Source organism: Budorcas taxicolor, chromosome X (genome assembly GCF_023091745.1).
Source record: "Budorcas taxicolor isolate Tak-1 chromosome X, Takin1.1, whole genome shotgun sequence".
Classification (NCBI taxonomy): domain Eukaryota; kingdom Metazoa; phylum Chordata; class Mammalia; order Artiodactyla; family Bovidae; genus Budorcas; species Budorcas taxicolor.
The window spans coordinates 127,557,656-127,573,202 of record NC_068935.1 but is presented as its reverse complement, the minus strand read 5'-3'; the positions used below and the strand labels follow the sequence as shown (position 1 = coordinate 127,573,202).

Genomic DNA, 15,547 nt, shown 5'->3' with positions numbered 1-15,547 from the left:
CAACCAGGGATTGAACCCAGGTCATGGCAATGAAAAGCTGGAATCCTAACTGTAGGCCACCAAGGAACTCCCCTAATATTTTATTATGAACATTTTCAAGCATGCAAGAAAGTTACACAATGTTGGTTTTCCCATTCACATCTCGCTACACTTGTTTTATCACATATCTGTCCTTTTTTATCCCTCTTATCTATCCTTCAGTCTGTCTTATTTTTAACATGTTTTCAAGACATCTGTGTGTGTCCCCTGAATATTTTAACGTGCGTATCATTAACTAGAGTTAAATATTTTTACAAACTTTCCTTATGTTGTACATTTTATATACAATGAGTGCACACATCTTAAGTGTACACTTGCTGACCCTTTGTAAGTGTGTATACTAATATATCAAGATAGAGGACATTACCATCTCCCTGGAAAGCTCCCTCATACTCCTTCCCAGTTAATTTCTGCCACACTTAACCCCTCTTCTAAACTTCTTATGCCATATTGTTGCCTCTTCTATGACTTTATGTAAACAGTGTCCTCTGACATGTACTTTTGTGGAAAGCTTCTTTCACGTAGCATTGTTTTTGAGATTCATTTTCATCATTGTATGTCTCAGTAATCTGTTCTGTTTTATTGCTGAGTGGTATTCTACTGAGTGAATATGCTGCCGCTGCTGCTAAGTCGCTTCAGTTGTGTCCGACTCTGTGTGACCCCATAAACAGCACCCCACCAGGCTCCGCCATCCCTGGGATTCTCCAGGCAAGAACACTGGAGTGGGTTGCCATTTCCTTCTCCAGTGCATGAAAGTGAAAAGTGAAAGTGAAGTCACTGAGTCATGTCCAACTCTCAGCGACCCCATGGACTGTAGCCTACCAAGCTCCTCTGTCCATGGGATTTTCCAGGCAAGAGTACTGGAGTGGGGTGCCATTGCCTTCTCCAGAGTGAATATGCTATAGTTTGGTTATTAATTCTATTAATGGACACCTGGAAATTCTAGTTTTTGCTATTTTGAATAAAACTGCATTTTTTAATAACTCTTTATTTGGGAATATTTTCTCATTTCTCTTGGATAAATTTCTAGGATTTAGGATTAGTAGGTAATATGGTGATTGTGTGTGATTAGTTTGAATAGAAACGACTAGAGCTTTTCCCAAAGTGGTTGTAGCATTTAGCATTCCCACCACTACTATGTGAAAGTTCTGGTTGTTCCTCATCTTCACCAACACTTGGTATTATTGTTTTAATTTTTATCTAGTCTTGTGGTGATGTAGTTTTTATTTTACATCTCCTTAGCACTTTTCTATGTGATTATTTATTTTTCATATATTTTATTTTGTGAAGTGTTTTTTTCCAAATGTTTGGCCATTTAAAAATCATTTTCAGTCTTTTTTGTAGAGTTGTAGGTAGATGCTTTTTATATTTTCTGTTGCCAGTCCTTTGTTGAGATATATATTTTATGAATGTTTTCTTCCAGTCTTTATTTTGCCTATTAATTTTCTTAACTATCTTTTCATGAATAGAAGTTTTTAATTTTGATAAAGTCTGATTTATCATTTTTTCACTTATGGTTATTAACTTTCTTCCTATTATATAAGGAAACTTTGCCTACATCTAAATTATGAACATATTCTCCTATGTGTTCTTCTAAATGCTTTATTGTTATAACTTTTACATTTAGATCTGTGATACATTTGTGTTTTTAAACTACTTTATTATTTATTATATACTAAACATTTATTTATTATAAAGCTGTATGTATTTAATGTATGTGATGTGATGAGTTTGGAGGTAATTATACATCCATGAATCTGTCACAGTTTATGCCATAAATTGCCCATCCCCTGTAAAAATTTCCTCTTGCCCTCATTATTATTGAAGTATAGTTGCTATACAATATTATATGTTATAGGTGTACAGTATAGGGACTTACACAATTTTTAATGGTTATGCTTCATTTATAGTCATTATAAAATATTAGCTATGACTTTCTGTGTTGCATAATATATACTTGTAGCCCTTTACCTTTTCCTCTTCCCACTGGTAACCATTAGTTTATTCTTTATTTATTTGGCTTCACTCGTTCTTCATTGTGGCATGTGGGATCTTTAGTTGCAGCATGTGAACTCTGTTTCAGCATGCAAACTCTTGGTTGTGGCATGCGGGCTCTTAATTGTAGCATGTGGGATCTTTAGTTTTGGCATATGAATTCTTAGTTTTGGCATGGAAACTCTTAGTTGTGGCATGGAAACTCTTAGTTGTGGCATGCAGGATCTTTAGTTGCAGCATGGGAGATCTAGTTCCCTGATCAGGGTTTGAACCCAGGCCCCCTGCATTGGCATCATGGACTCTTAGCCACTGGACTACCAGGAAAATCCCTCCTTTTTATTATATTCACTAGTTTGTTGAATTTTTTAAAATTCCATATATAACTGATCTCATGGGCTTCCCAGGTGGCGCTAGTGGTAAAGAACCTGTCGGCCAATGCAGGAGATATAAGAGACATGGGTTCGATCCCTGAGTCGGGAAGAGCCCCTGGAGGAGGGCATGGCAACCCACTCCAGTATTCATGCCTAGAGAATCCCGTGGACAGAGGAGCCTGGTGGGCTACAGTCCATGAGGTTGCAAAGAGTCAGACACAACTGAACCAACTTTAGCATGCACACATATACAGTATTTATCTTTCTCTGTCTGACTTATTTCACTTAGCATAATGTCCCCAAATCCGTGTTGTTGCAGATGGCAGAATTTCATTCTTTTTTAATCACTCATGTAATTATAATTTCTTTTACATGGTGAGAACATTTAAGATTTACTTCTTAGCGATTTTTAAGTATATAATACAGTATTGTTAGCTATAGTCACCATGCTATACATTACATACACAGAACTTATATATCTTATGACTGCAAGTTTGTACCCTTGCTCAACATCTCCCCATTTCCTGCACCCACCTCCCAGCCCATGGCAACCACCATTCTACTCTGTCTCTATGAAGTTGGCCTTTTTAGATTATACATAAAAGTGATATCATATGGTATTTGCCTTTCTCTGTCTGACTTATTTCACTTAGCATAGGGCCCACAAGGTCCATCAGTGTCACAAATGGCAGCATTTCCTTCTTTCTTTTGGCTGAATAATATTCAATTGCATGTATGTACCACATCTTTATCCATTTGTCTGTAGAGTGAAACTTGTTTTCGTATCTCAGCTATTGTACATAATACAGTGAACATGGGAATACACATATTCCTTTGAGATCCTGATTTCTTTTCCTTTGGATATACCCAAAAGTGGGATTACTAGATCTTACGATGGTTCTTTTTTTAATTTTAAGAAACCTCCATACCATTTTGTGTAGTTGCTGGATCAGTCTGCCTTCTGACCAACACTGCACAAGCGTTCCCTGTTCTCCACATCGTTGCCAACACTTATCCCTTATCTTTTTGATAATAGCCATTTTAACAGGTGTGAGGTGATATCTCATTTTGGTATTGATTTGCATTTCCCTGATGATTAGTGATGCTGAACATGTTTTGTGTACCTGTTAGCCATTTGTTTTAGAATGCTGTGTTTCCATTTTTATTTGTTTCAGGATAGTTTTTTGATTTCCCTTTTGATGTCTTCTTTGACTCATTGGTTGTTTAGAAGTGCTTCGTTTAATCTCTATGTATTTCTGAATTTTCTAGTTTTCCTCTTGTTACTGATTCCTAGTTTAATAACCTTGTAGTTGGAAAATGTACTTGGTATGACTTTGATGTTCTTAAATCTGCTAAGACTTATCTTGTAACCTATCATATGATATATCCTCAAGAGTATTTCATGTGTGCTTGAGAATATGTATTCTGATTCTAGTGGATGAAATGTTTTGTATGTCTGTTAGGTTCATTTGGTATAGTTCAAGACCAACATTTCCTTGTTACATTTTTGTCTGGATGATATACCCACTGTTGTAAGTGAGCTATTGATGTCCCTCATTATTACTATGCTGTTGTCTATTTCATCTTTCGAATTTTTTATTAAATTTTTATTTTTACTTTATTTTACTTTACAATACTGTATTGGTTTTGCCTTACATTGACATGAATCCACCACGGGTGTACATGCGTTCCCAAACATGAACCCCCCTCCCACCTCCCTCCCCATAACATCTCTCTGGGTCATCCCCGTGCACCAGCCCCAAGCATGCTGTATCCTGTGTCAGATATAGACTGGCGATTTGATTCTAATATTTACTTGATATATTTAGGTGCTCTGATGTTGCCTGCATATATATTTATGACTGTTTTATTTTCTTTATGAGTTAATCCCTTTAACATTATATAATGACATGCCTTGTCTCTTGATTTGGTTTTTGAACTATAGCCTGTTTTATCTGGTAAAAGAATAACTACTCCTCTTGTCTTTTGATATCTACTTGCATGGAATATCTTTTTCATCCCTTCATTTTTTCCTATGTGTGACCATAAACTAAAGTGAGTCTCTTATAGGCAGCATGTAGTTTGGTCCCTTCTTTTTTTTTTAATCCATTGATCTCCTCTATGTCTTTGGATTGGAGAACTTAATTCATTTACATTTGAAGTAAATATTAATAGGTAAGGATTTACTAATACCCTGTTAACTGTTTTCTGACTGTTTTATAGTTTTCTTGTTCATTTCTCCCTCTCCTACTGCCTGCCTTTGTGAATTGATGATTTTTTGCAATAGTATGCTTTGATTGTCTTCTCTTTATCTTTTGTGAATCTATTGTAGGTTTTTGTGTTTGCTTTGTTGTTATCATGAAGCTTACATAAAACATCTTGTAGGTATAACAGTCTATTATATGCTGATAACTTTGATTGCGTATAACAACTCTCGGAGAAGGCAATGGGAACCCACTCCAGTACTCTTGCCTGGAAAATCTCATGGACGGAGGAGCCTGGTGGGCTACAGTCCATGGGGTTGCTAAGAGTCGGACATGACTGAGCGACTTCACTTTTACTTTTCACTTTCATGCACTGGAGAAGGAAATGGCAACCCACTCCAGTGTTCTTGACTGGAGAATCCCGGGGACGGGCGAGCCTAGTGGGCTGCCGTCTATGGGGTTGCACAGACACGACTGAAGTGACTTAGCAGCAGCAGCAGCAGCAACAACTCTACCCTTTTACTCCCCCTTTTGTTTTTGAACAAAAGCAAAAAAAACCAAAAACAAAAAAAGAGCTTCCCTCGTGGCTCAGCTGGTAAAGAATCCGAGAGACCTGGGTTCGGTCCCTGGGTTGGGAAGATTCCCTGGAGAAGGGAAAGGCTACCCACTCCAGTATGCTGGCCTGGAAGATTCCATGGACTATACAGTCCACAAAGAGTCAGACACGACTGAATGACTTTCACTTTGTTTTTTAATTCATCATTTACTTTTCATATTTTATATTCATTAACAAGTTATTTTAGCTATGGTTATTTTTAATACTCTTTTCCTTTAGCATTTGTACTAAATTTAAGTGGTTAACACACTGCCATATTACAGTATTAGAGTATTCTGAATTTGACTATATACTTACGTTTACCCTGGTGTATTGTATGTTTTCATATTACCAATTAGAATCCTTTCATTTCAGCTTGAAGAACTTCTTTCTACATTTCTTGTGAGGCAGATCTGGTGGTGATCAACTCCCTTGGCTTTGTTTGTGTGGGGAAATCTTTTATCCCTCCTTCATTTCTGAAGGATAACTTTGTTGAATAGAGTATTCTTGTTTGGGAATTTTTTTTTTCTATGAGCACTTTGTATTATCATCTCACTCTCTCAAAGGGTGCTAAGAAATCCACTGATAGCCTTTTAAGAAGTCCCTTTTAAGTTATAAGCTTCTTTTCTCTTGCTTCTTTTAAGATTTTTCTCTTTGAGTTTTGACAAGTTTATTATAATAAATCTTAAAGAGGAAATCTTCAGTGGAGTTTGTTTGATGACCTTTGAGCTTCATGAACTTGGATATCCATATCTCTCTCCATATTCAGAAAGTTCTCAGCCATTATTTCTTCAAATAAGCTCTGTGTCTCATAACTTCAGAAACTCTAATAATTCACAAATTATTTCTTTTGATGACATCACATAGATCATGTACCTTTCTTCATTCTTTTAAATTTGTTTTCTTTGTTCTCCTCTGGCTGGATAGTTTCAAAACCCTTGAAACTGTCTATCTTAGATTCTTTATTCTGCTTGATCCATTCTGATGTTGATGTTCTCTATTATATTTTTAATTCATTCATTTTATTATTCAGCTCCAGAATTTCTTGTGGCTCTATTTTATGATTTCTATCATTTTGTTAAACTTCTTGTTTTATTCATGTAGTATAGTTTTCCTGATTTAATTGACTTGTCTTTCTGTGTTTTCTTGCAGCACAATTGAGTTTCCTTAAAATAGCCGTTTAAATTCTTTATTGAGTAAGTCCTATATCTCCATGTCTTTGGGATGGGTTACTGGAAGATTATTGTAATTCTTTGGTGGCATCATGTTTCCTTGAAGTTTTGTGTTGTTATCTTCACATTTGAAGTAGCAGTTACTTCTTCCCAAACTACTTTCAATCAGCCGTGTTAGAGATTCTGACAATTTCTCAGATCTTCTATGGATGCACTGCTCAGCACTTATTGTTCCTTCTTATGACACAATTCTTAATCTTGTATGCCTTGTTCTCATCCTGCAAAACACAAGGCCAAGTGCTGACAGCCTCCCTTTTATTTTCCCAAAGATGGCACTGCAGCTCAAATTTGTGGTCTCTCATGGCCTACAGATTTGGGCCAGCAAGTCTTTCTGCATGTGTTCACTCACCATCAGGAATGTGACCAAGGAACTGGCCACAGGTTGATGGTGTGTGTAAGGCCCATGGAGTGCTGAAATGCCTCATGGGTAGTTGGAGGATGCTCAACTTATAGTCAGGCTTATGGGTGGGCTTCTTGATGGTGCCCCATGAGACATTTAGTAGGATCCATGTTCCTTTAATCCCTTTTGAGAGTCCTATCTGCCATTCTCCCAGCCTCTTCCCCCTCCCCACCTCCAGTCATGCAGTTCACAATTTAGTACTGGGGAACCTGGTTGCTCAGGCATGCACTTTCCTGGGAGAAATCATGGGCCAGGATCTTTTCTAGGCATAAACTGTGCTGCCTTGGAGTAAGGTGATGTGAGTAGTCAAACAGTTCTTACCCTCCCAGTACATCCAGACTTGTGTTATTTTTCTCTACCATTCTGCTTGAAACTTGGACTTCCACAAAAGTTCTTTCACCTCTGGGTGATTGTCTAAAACAGTGTTTCCCAGAGTTTCCTGGACTGTGGCTGAGAGGGCCTAGAGCTGTTTCTTGGACCCTACTGGGTCCAGAGCCAGAACTGAGATCTGTGTGCCTGTTACCAGATGATGCATGGCTAGATGAGACACCTCCTGGGTCCTTTCATATATGGTGCTGGATCCCATAACTCCCACAAAGGCACTTTGTGAATGGATGCCAAATTGTCATTGACAGGGGGACATGGACAAGGAATGTCTTATTCAGCGATCCTACTGACATCACTCCTGGTAGTTTTAAGTTTTTAAATGAACTTCCATAGTGTTTTCCATAGTGACTGCACCAGTATCTATGATCCATTTTGAATTAAGTTTTATGTATGCTATAAGATTAGGGTCAAGGTTCATTTTTTCCCATATCAGTATTTCATTAATCTAGTATCATTTGTAGAAAAGTTTCTTTTCCTTCTTGGATTACTCTGATGCTGTTCTCAAAAATCTAATAACCATGTAAGTGTGATTTATTTATGAATTCTTACTCCATTCTGTTAACCTGTTTGTTGATCTTTATACTGGTACTACATGGTCTTGATTTCTGTAACTCTTGAAATCAAGTAGTATAAATTTTTCACTATTCTCTAATTGTTGAGATTTCAGAAAACCTCTTAGTGGTTCTGAGTGTGTAAGTATTTGCAAATTGTTTCTTAAAATTTCATTTCCTAACTGAGTTTATGAAGGTCACAGAATATAAAGTCACACAGAAAGCAATCATATTTCTATATACAGGTAATAAACAACTTGTCACAGAAATTTGAAAAACAATAGTATCCACAATAGCTATCATTTAGGAGAGTATTCCTCTCCTAAATGAACTACTTAAGTATAAATTCATCTGTATACTGAAATGTGCAAAATGCTGCTAAAAGAAATCTAAGAAGACCTAAATAAAGGGAAAAACATACGTACCTTGTGGATTGGAAGACTCAGCAAAGTATTAATACTATTTTCCTCTAGGGTGATCTATAGAATCCTTGCAGCCAATCAAAACCCCAGTAGGATGTTTTGTAGACATAGACCAGCAAATCCTATAATTTATATGTAAAGGCCAAGGAACTGGAATAGCTAAAACAAATTTGAAAAAGAACAAAGATGGAGGAATCACTTTCAGTATCAAGCTTCAGTAATCAAGACAGTATGGGATTAATGATGAATCAGTGGAGCAGAATCAGAAGTCCTGGAGTAGACCATGTGAATAGAATAAGCATTTGATCTTTGACAAATATACAAATCAGCTTATTGAGGAAAGGATAGTCTTTTCAACATATTGTTTTGTAACAATTGGTCATCCATCTGTAAAAACATGAGTTTTGACCAAAAATCTCACTTCTGATACAAAGATTAACTTGAAATGGGTCATAGAAACAAATGTAAAATATAAAGGTATAAAACCTGTAGAAAAAAAAATAGGAAAAATTTTTGTGACCCAAGGTTAGAAACGATGCCAGAAGCACAAACACAGAAAAAGTCAATAAATTGGACTTTATCAAGATTTAAAACTTTTACTCTGTCAAAAATACTGTCAAGAGAATTAAGAGACAAGCTATAGACTGGAAGAAAATATTTGCAACCCATGTTTTTTGACAAAGGACTTCTGTCCAAATTATATAAAGAACTCTCAAAACTCAGTAATAAGAATTCTCAAAGCTCAACCAACCCAATTTAAAAATAGGCAAAGGATTTGAACAGATACTTCACCAAAGAGGATCTAAAGATGGCAAATAAACATGTGCAAAGATATTCAGCATTGTTAGCCATTCAGTTCAGTTCAGTCGCTCAGTCGTGTCCGACTGTTTGCGACCCCATGAATTGCAGCACGCCAGGCCTCCCTGTCCATCACCAACTCCCGGAGTTCACTCAGACCCATGTCCATCGAGTCAGTGATACCATCCAGCCATCTCATCCTCTGTCATCCCCTTCTCTTCCTGCCTCCAATACCTCCCAGCATCACAGTCTTTTCCAATGAGTCAACTCTTCACATGAGGTGGCCAAAGTACTGGAGTTTCAGCTTTAGCATCATTCCTTCCAAAGATTCAGTTCAGTTCAGTCGCTCAATCGTGTCCGACTCTTTGCGAGGCCATGAATCGCAGCACGCCAGGCCTCCCTGTCCATCACCATCTCCCGGAGTTCACTCAGACTCACGTCCATCGAGTCCGTGATGCCATCCAGCCATCTCATCCTCTGTCCCCTTCTCTTCCTGCCCCCAATCGCTCCCAGCATCAGAGTCTTTTCCAATGAGTCAACTCTTCACATGAGGTGGCCAAAGTACTGGAGCTTCAGCTTCAGCATCATTCCTTCCAAAGAAATCCCAGGGTTGATCTCCTTCAGAATGGACTGGTTGGATCTCCTTGCAGTCCAAGGGACTCTCGAGAGTCTTCTCCAACACCACAGTTCAAAGGCATCAATTCTTCAGCGCTCGGCCTTCTTCACAGTCCAACTCTCACATCCATACGTGACCACAGGAAAAACCATGGCCTTGACTAGACGGACCTTAGTCAGCAAAGTAATGTCTCTGCTTTTGAATATACTATCTAGGTTGGTCATAACTTTTCTTCCAAGGAGTAAGCGTCTTTTAATTTCATGGCTGCAGTCACCATCTGCAGTGATTTGGGAGCCCCAAAAAATAAAGTCTGATACTGTTTCTACTGTTTCCCCATCTATTTCCCATGAAGTGATGGGACCAGATGCCATGATCTTCGTTTTCTGAATGTTGAGCTTTAAGCCAACTTTTTCACTCTCCTCTTTCACTTTCATCAAGAGGAGGCTTTTTAGTTCCTCTTCACTTTCTGCCACAAGGGTGGTGTCATCTGCATATCTGAGGTTATTGATATTTCTCCCGGCAATCTTGATTCCAGCTTGTGCTTCTTCCAGCCCAGCATTTCTCATGATGTACTCTACATAGAAGTTAAATAAGCAGGTGACAATATACAGCCTTGATGTACTCCTTTTCCTATTTGGAACCAGTCTGTTGTTCCATGTCCAATTCTCACTGTTGCTTCGTGACCTGCATACAGATTTCTCATGATAGGTCACTATTATTCACTGGTCTCTATACTTCATAGGCCTTTTTAATTTGGAAACCCGTATTCTTCAGTTCTGGGAGTTTTCTTGATTATTATTGACCCCCCATTTTCCCTGTTCTCCCTTCCTGATATTTTTCTGACACTGAACTTCTTAGTTTGGTTTTCTAATTTTTGTCTTCTAGTTTCTTTTTTTGGTCTATGTGTGGAGACTTACTTATTTTTAAGCTCTAAATCTCCTATGTTTAATAACTAAGAGTTCATTTTTTTCGTTCTCTGCTTGTTTCTTTTTGATGGCATCCTATTCTTGTTTTATGGTTGTCATATCTTCTATTAATTGTAGTTTTTCTTCTTCCTCAATACTTTTTTATTTTGTTGTATATACTTCTCATTACATACTTTCCTTCAATAGCTGATACTTTCCTTCAATAGCTGATGGCCCTTCTCTGCTTATATTTAGGAGGAGGATGAGAATGCAGATTGAAGGTCCATACCTGTTGTGGGACTTGTCATCTTTGAGCTTCATTCTCCCCCCAATTTGACTGAGCTGTAGAGCTGCACAACTCCCAAAGACAGTGTCGTTGGCTTTTTCCTCTTGATTTGACTGGAGTCCTCAAAGAAGAGACTCTTCTGGTCTCTTGCATGTAAGGAAGACGTGGTCCAGTGGAGCAGAGGACTCTGGTTCTCAGCATTCAGGGTGTTCATTTAACCCCCCTATTTCCAGTCTAGTTTTTTGTTGTTAACTGTGTCTGTGTGTTGGTATTCCAGAGGTCATCTGTTTTGCCTTTCAAAGGAATAAATCTTCAGTGTTCTACCCTAGTGGCAAGAAGAATTTGGGAATCTGATTACTTCTGAATCAGACTTTCAAGGAACACTTCTTGAGGACAGTCCTCTTTCCTTCACTTTGACTTTCATAGATATCTGAGACTGCCAGTTTGAGTCTTTTAGGGATTCTTCTATGTAAAATCAGACTGGTTCTTGTTTTATCTCCATCCTTAGCTTGCAGTGCACTTTTATTTACTTGATCTGAAGACGTGAAAAAGTTTAAGGTCTAGCTAACAGAAATCTGAAGAATCATCAAATGGAGCTCTAGTCATGGGCCTCTCAGTCAGTTCCCAGACTGAGTTTACACATACAGAAGCCTTGAATAAAGGGGCATCTTAGTTACCTGCAAGAAGGACCCCACTCTGCAGCCAAAAGTTTATATTGTTAGTCTTTCTCTCAGACTTTCCCAAAGAGCCTTGTGCCCATTTACCAGTGTGACTGTGCACTTGGGAAAAGGGACTCATCAGATTTGGGGAGGATTACTAAACACAGGCTCTAAATTGACATTCATTCCTGAAGACCCAAAATGTCCCTATGTTTCACCAGTGAGAGTAGGAGCTTCTGGAGATCACGTGATCAGTAGAGCTGAAGCTCAGGTACATCTCACAGTGGGTCCAGTTTATCCCCAAATCCACCCTATGGTTATTCTGTCCAGTTCCCTCAAGCATCATTGGAAGAGACATATTCAGCAACTGGGAGAATCCCCACACTTGTTTTTCTTGGATTAGCTAATTCATTCAGCATTCATTAGTTTGTCTTCCAGCTTACCAGTTTTATTGCTATCACCTCTTCCCTGTCCTTGTGTGTCTATGACCCCCACCCCACCCCTAATTTAAAAACTTGGTTTAGCATTCTAGTAGGGAATGAGTTTGGTACATAGGTTCAGTTCCAGCTTTACTTGGCACCACCATCTTTATTATTTTGCTGGGTGATGCTACCTAATCCTATTGCTTTGAAGGCCATCCAACCTCACAAATTTATGACTAAAGCCCCTCTTCTCTTTCTTCTAAGCTCTAGACATGCATTTACAACTGCTTATTCTACTTTTCTCCTAATATACACATCTCAGATGCTTCATTCCCAACTGTCTCCTTGAAATGTCCATTTCTCATCCAATCTTCTTGTTCTCAATTAATCCCACACTACCAACCACCCTATTCCTCAATTCCAAATCCTCTTCCTTCTTTCCTACATCAGCTTTATCAACACGTCTTATTAGTTCTAGATTTAAAGTACGTCCAAAATCCATCTCCTCCTCTCTGTGGCTACTACCTTAATCTAAGCCATTTTCGTTTCTCACCTGGTTTCATACAGTAACCTCCCAAATGCTCTCTGCTCTGAGTCTTGTCCTGCTACAATCCATTGTCTACACAAAAGACAGAGTGAGAATGCTGAGTTTGAAATTAGGCCAAATGCCTTTCCTGATTCAAAGCTCTCATTGCTGTGCCCCTTCACTTTGAATGGCATCCACACTCCTTACTCTGTCTGCCGGGTCCTGCCTAACTCTCTGACTTTAGTTCCTGCCAAGGTCTTCATTGTCCCCTCTGCTTTTGGTCACACAGGCCTTGTGGTTCATCAAACGCACCAAGCTTGTTCTCTCCTTTGCAGCCTTAGTTGTTGTCATTTTGTCTCGTTGAATATCGTTCACCTGTATCTTCACATGGCTCACCTCTCACTTCATTTAAGTCTCTTCTCAGTAGCATCAGCTCTGAGAAGCCTTCCCTGACCACACTCTGCGCCCTTCTCCCAGATCCACCATTACTCTCTATTACGGCATCTAATTTCCTTCTGAAAGCCTTCTGAAAGTGTTTGGTTTTTTTAAACTTTCTTATCTTTCTCCAGCCATTTGAGTATAAACCCTCTGAGGGCATTGGTTTGAACTGTTTTGTTCCTTGGTGGTATCATCACAACCAGAGCAGAACCAGGCCCTTCATTTCAGTTCAGTTCAGTTCAGTTCAGTTCAGTTCAGGTGTTCAGTCGAGTCTGACTCTGCGATCCCGTGAACCGCAGCACGCCAGACCTCCCTGTCCATCACCAACTCCCGGAGTCCACCCAAACCCATGCCCATTGAATTGGTGATGCCATCCAACCATCTCGTCCTCTGTTGTCCCCTTCTCCTCCTGCCCTCAATCTTTCCCAGCATCAGGGTCTTTTCAAATGAGTCAGCTCTTCGCATCAGGTGGCCAAAGTATTGGAGTTTCAGCTTCAACATCAGTCCTTCCAATGAACACCCAGGACTGATCTCCTTTAGGATGGATTGGGTGGATCTCCTTGCAGTCCAAGGGACTCTCAAGAGTCTTCTCCAACACCACAGTTCAAAAGCATCAATTCTTCGGTGCTCAGCTTTCTTTCTAGTCCAACTCTCACATCCATACATGACTACTGAAAAAACCATAGCCTTGACTAGATGGACCTTTGTTGGCAAAGTAATGTCTCTGCTTTTTAATATGCTGTCTAGGTTGGTCATAATCTTCCTTCCAAGGAGTAAGTGTCTTTTAATTCCATGGCTGCAATCACCATCTGCAGTGATTTTGGAGCCCCCAAAAATAAAGTCTGACACTGTTTCCACTGTTTCCCCATCTATTTGCCACGAAGTGATGGGACCGGATGCCATGATTTTCGTTTCCTGAATGTTGAGCTTTAAGCCAATATTTTCACTCTCCACTTTCACTTTCATCAAGAGGCTTTTTAGTTCCTCTTCACTCTCTGCCATAAGGGTGGTGTCATCTGCATATCTGAGGTTATTGATATTTCTCCTGGCAATCTTGATTCCAGCTTGTGCTTCATCCAGCCCATCATTTCTCATGATGTACTCTGCATAGAAGTTAAATAAGCAGGGTGACAATATACAGCCTTGACATACTCCTTTTCCTATTTGGAACCAGTCTGTTGTTCCATGTCTAGTTCTCACTGTTGCTTCCTGACCTGCATACAGGTTTCTCAAGAGGCAGGTCAGGTGCTCGGGTATGCCCATCTCTTGAAGAATTTTTCCACAGTTTGTGGTGATCCACACAGTCAAAGGCTTTGGCATAGTCAATAAAGCAGAAATAGATGTTTTTGTGGAACTCTCTTGCTTTTTTGATGATCCAGTGGATGTTGGCTGGTTCCTCTGCCTTTTCTAAAACCAGCTTGAACATCTGGAAGTTCACAGTTCATGTATTGCTGAAGCCTGGCTTGGAGAATTTTAAGCATCACCGTACTAGCATGTGAGAACCGGGCCCTTAGTAGATAGATATTCAGAGACTGTTGGATGGTAGGAAGGAGGGTAAGTAAATAAACTCTTGTTGAGTTCCATAATGATTTTCATCATGTTTCTTCTTCTGGGATGTCTCAGAATTGAGCCTTTATATAGACTTCTTTCCCACCTTGACTGATTCTACTTCAGAATGCCTTTATGTGTCCCCCTCTCTCCTTGTCATTAGGTCTGTTTTAGGGCTCAGAGTTTGAGTTCCCAAGTAGCAGACTGCAGATCCTCTTTTCTACCTTTAGCTGAGAAGACACACCTTCAACCACAGATGCAGGATCCTGGATGACACTTTAGTGTAAGGACAACCAGTGTCCTTTCTTATCCCTTGGTTCTGATCTAGTATGGTGCTGGATTAGAAACAAGAGATTGAAACTAGAAATGTAGTCTCAGTATTAGGAGTCTGCTTTTGCTTTTCTGCTCCCTTTCAATCAGTCTTTTTATTTTTAACATCATTCTGTGCCAGCCACTGATCCTGTTAAAAACTGAGTGTGAAATATAGGTGTGGGGAGGAGGGAGAGTTGATCAATTAGTTTCATTTCATCATCAAGAAAGGAATTGAGAGACTATTGTGAAGCCTCCTATGTCCTGTCACCGGCTTCAAATACAATGCCTCCCAGTCTACTCCTCCTTGAGTTATATGGCACCTGAATGCCTGTGGGTCCAGTCATAAGTTTCTTTTTAATATCAGATGAAGTGGGGATGAACCCAAGAAATGACCCCTCTCTTCTCTTTCTTTTGTACAACTCAGGAGGTTCATCAAGAACGGATTGCATTGGAAAACCAATTGGAACAACTTCGTCCAGTCACTGTATTGTGACCCTCCCCGCCAAGATTCAAGTAACAGTGGGTGACTTTTTCTGCCAAGATCTTTCCTTTGAATGTTTCAACGCAACTACATGTCATAGATGTCTGAGACTGTCAAAAGCTCTGAGCAGCGGAATATAATCAGTATCACCTTTTCTCTTGTGCTTCATGCGTACGTTTTTACTGTGGTGGAAAAAATACAACTGATTGTCACACTTAAAATTGTAATTATCAGTGGAATTTATCTCCCATTCTTAAGTACTTCCTCAAGGTGTTAGATGTTGCTCCTTATTGAAAACCAATCTTCTAGCAAATAAAAACAATTTAGAGCATTATTTATTTAAAGAGTTTATGATTTGTA

General features: G+C 39.2%; 1 protein-coding gene across 1 annotated transcript in view; it reads left to right on the top strand.

The window, feature by feature from the left end:
• Window positions 1-15,267, top strand: part of REPS2 (RALBP1 associated Eps domain containing 2) — a 240,497-nt gene extending 225,230 nt beyond the window's left edge. The window contains exon 18 of the mRNA XM_052663622.1: window positions 15,131-15,267. Coding sequence (XP_052519582.1) covers window positions 15,131-15,199 — 69 coding nt within the window. The 3' untranslated portion in view covers window positions 15,200-15,267. The remainder of the gene's footprint in view (window positions 1-15,130) is intronic.
• Window positions 15,268-15,547: the final 280 nt, after the last annotated feature.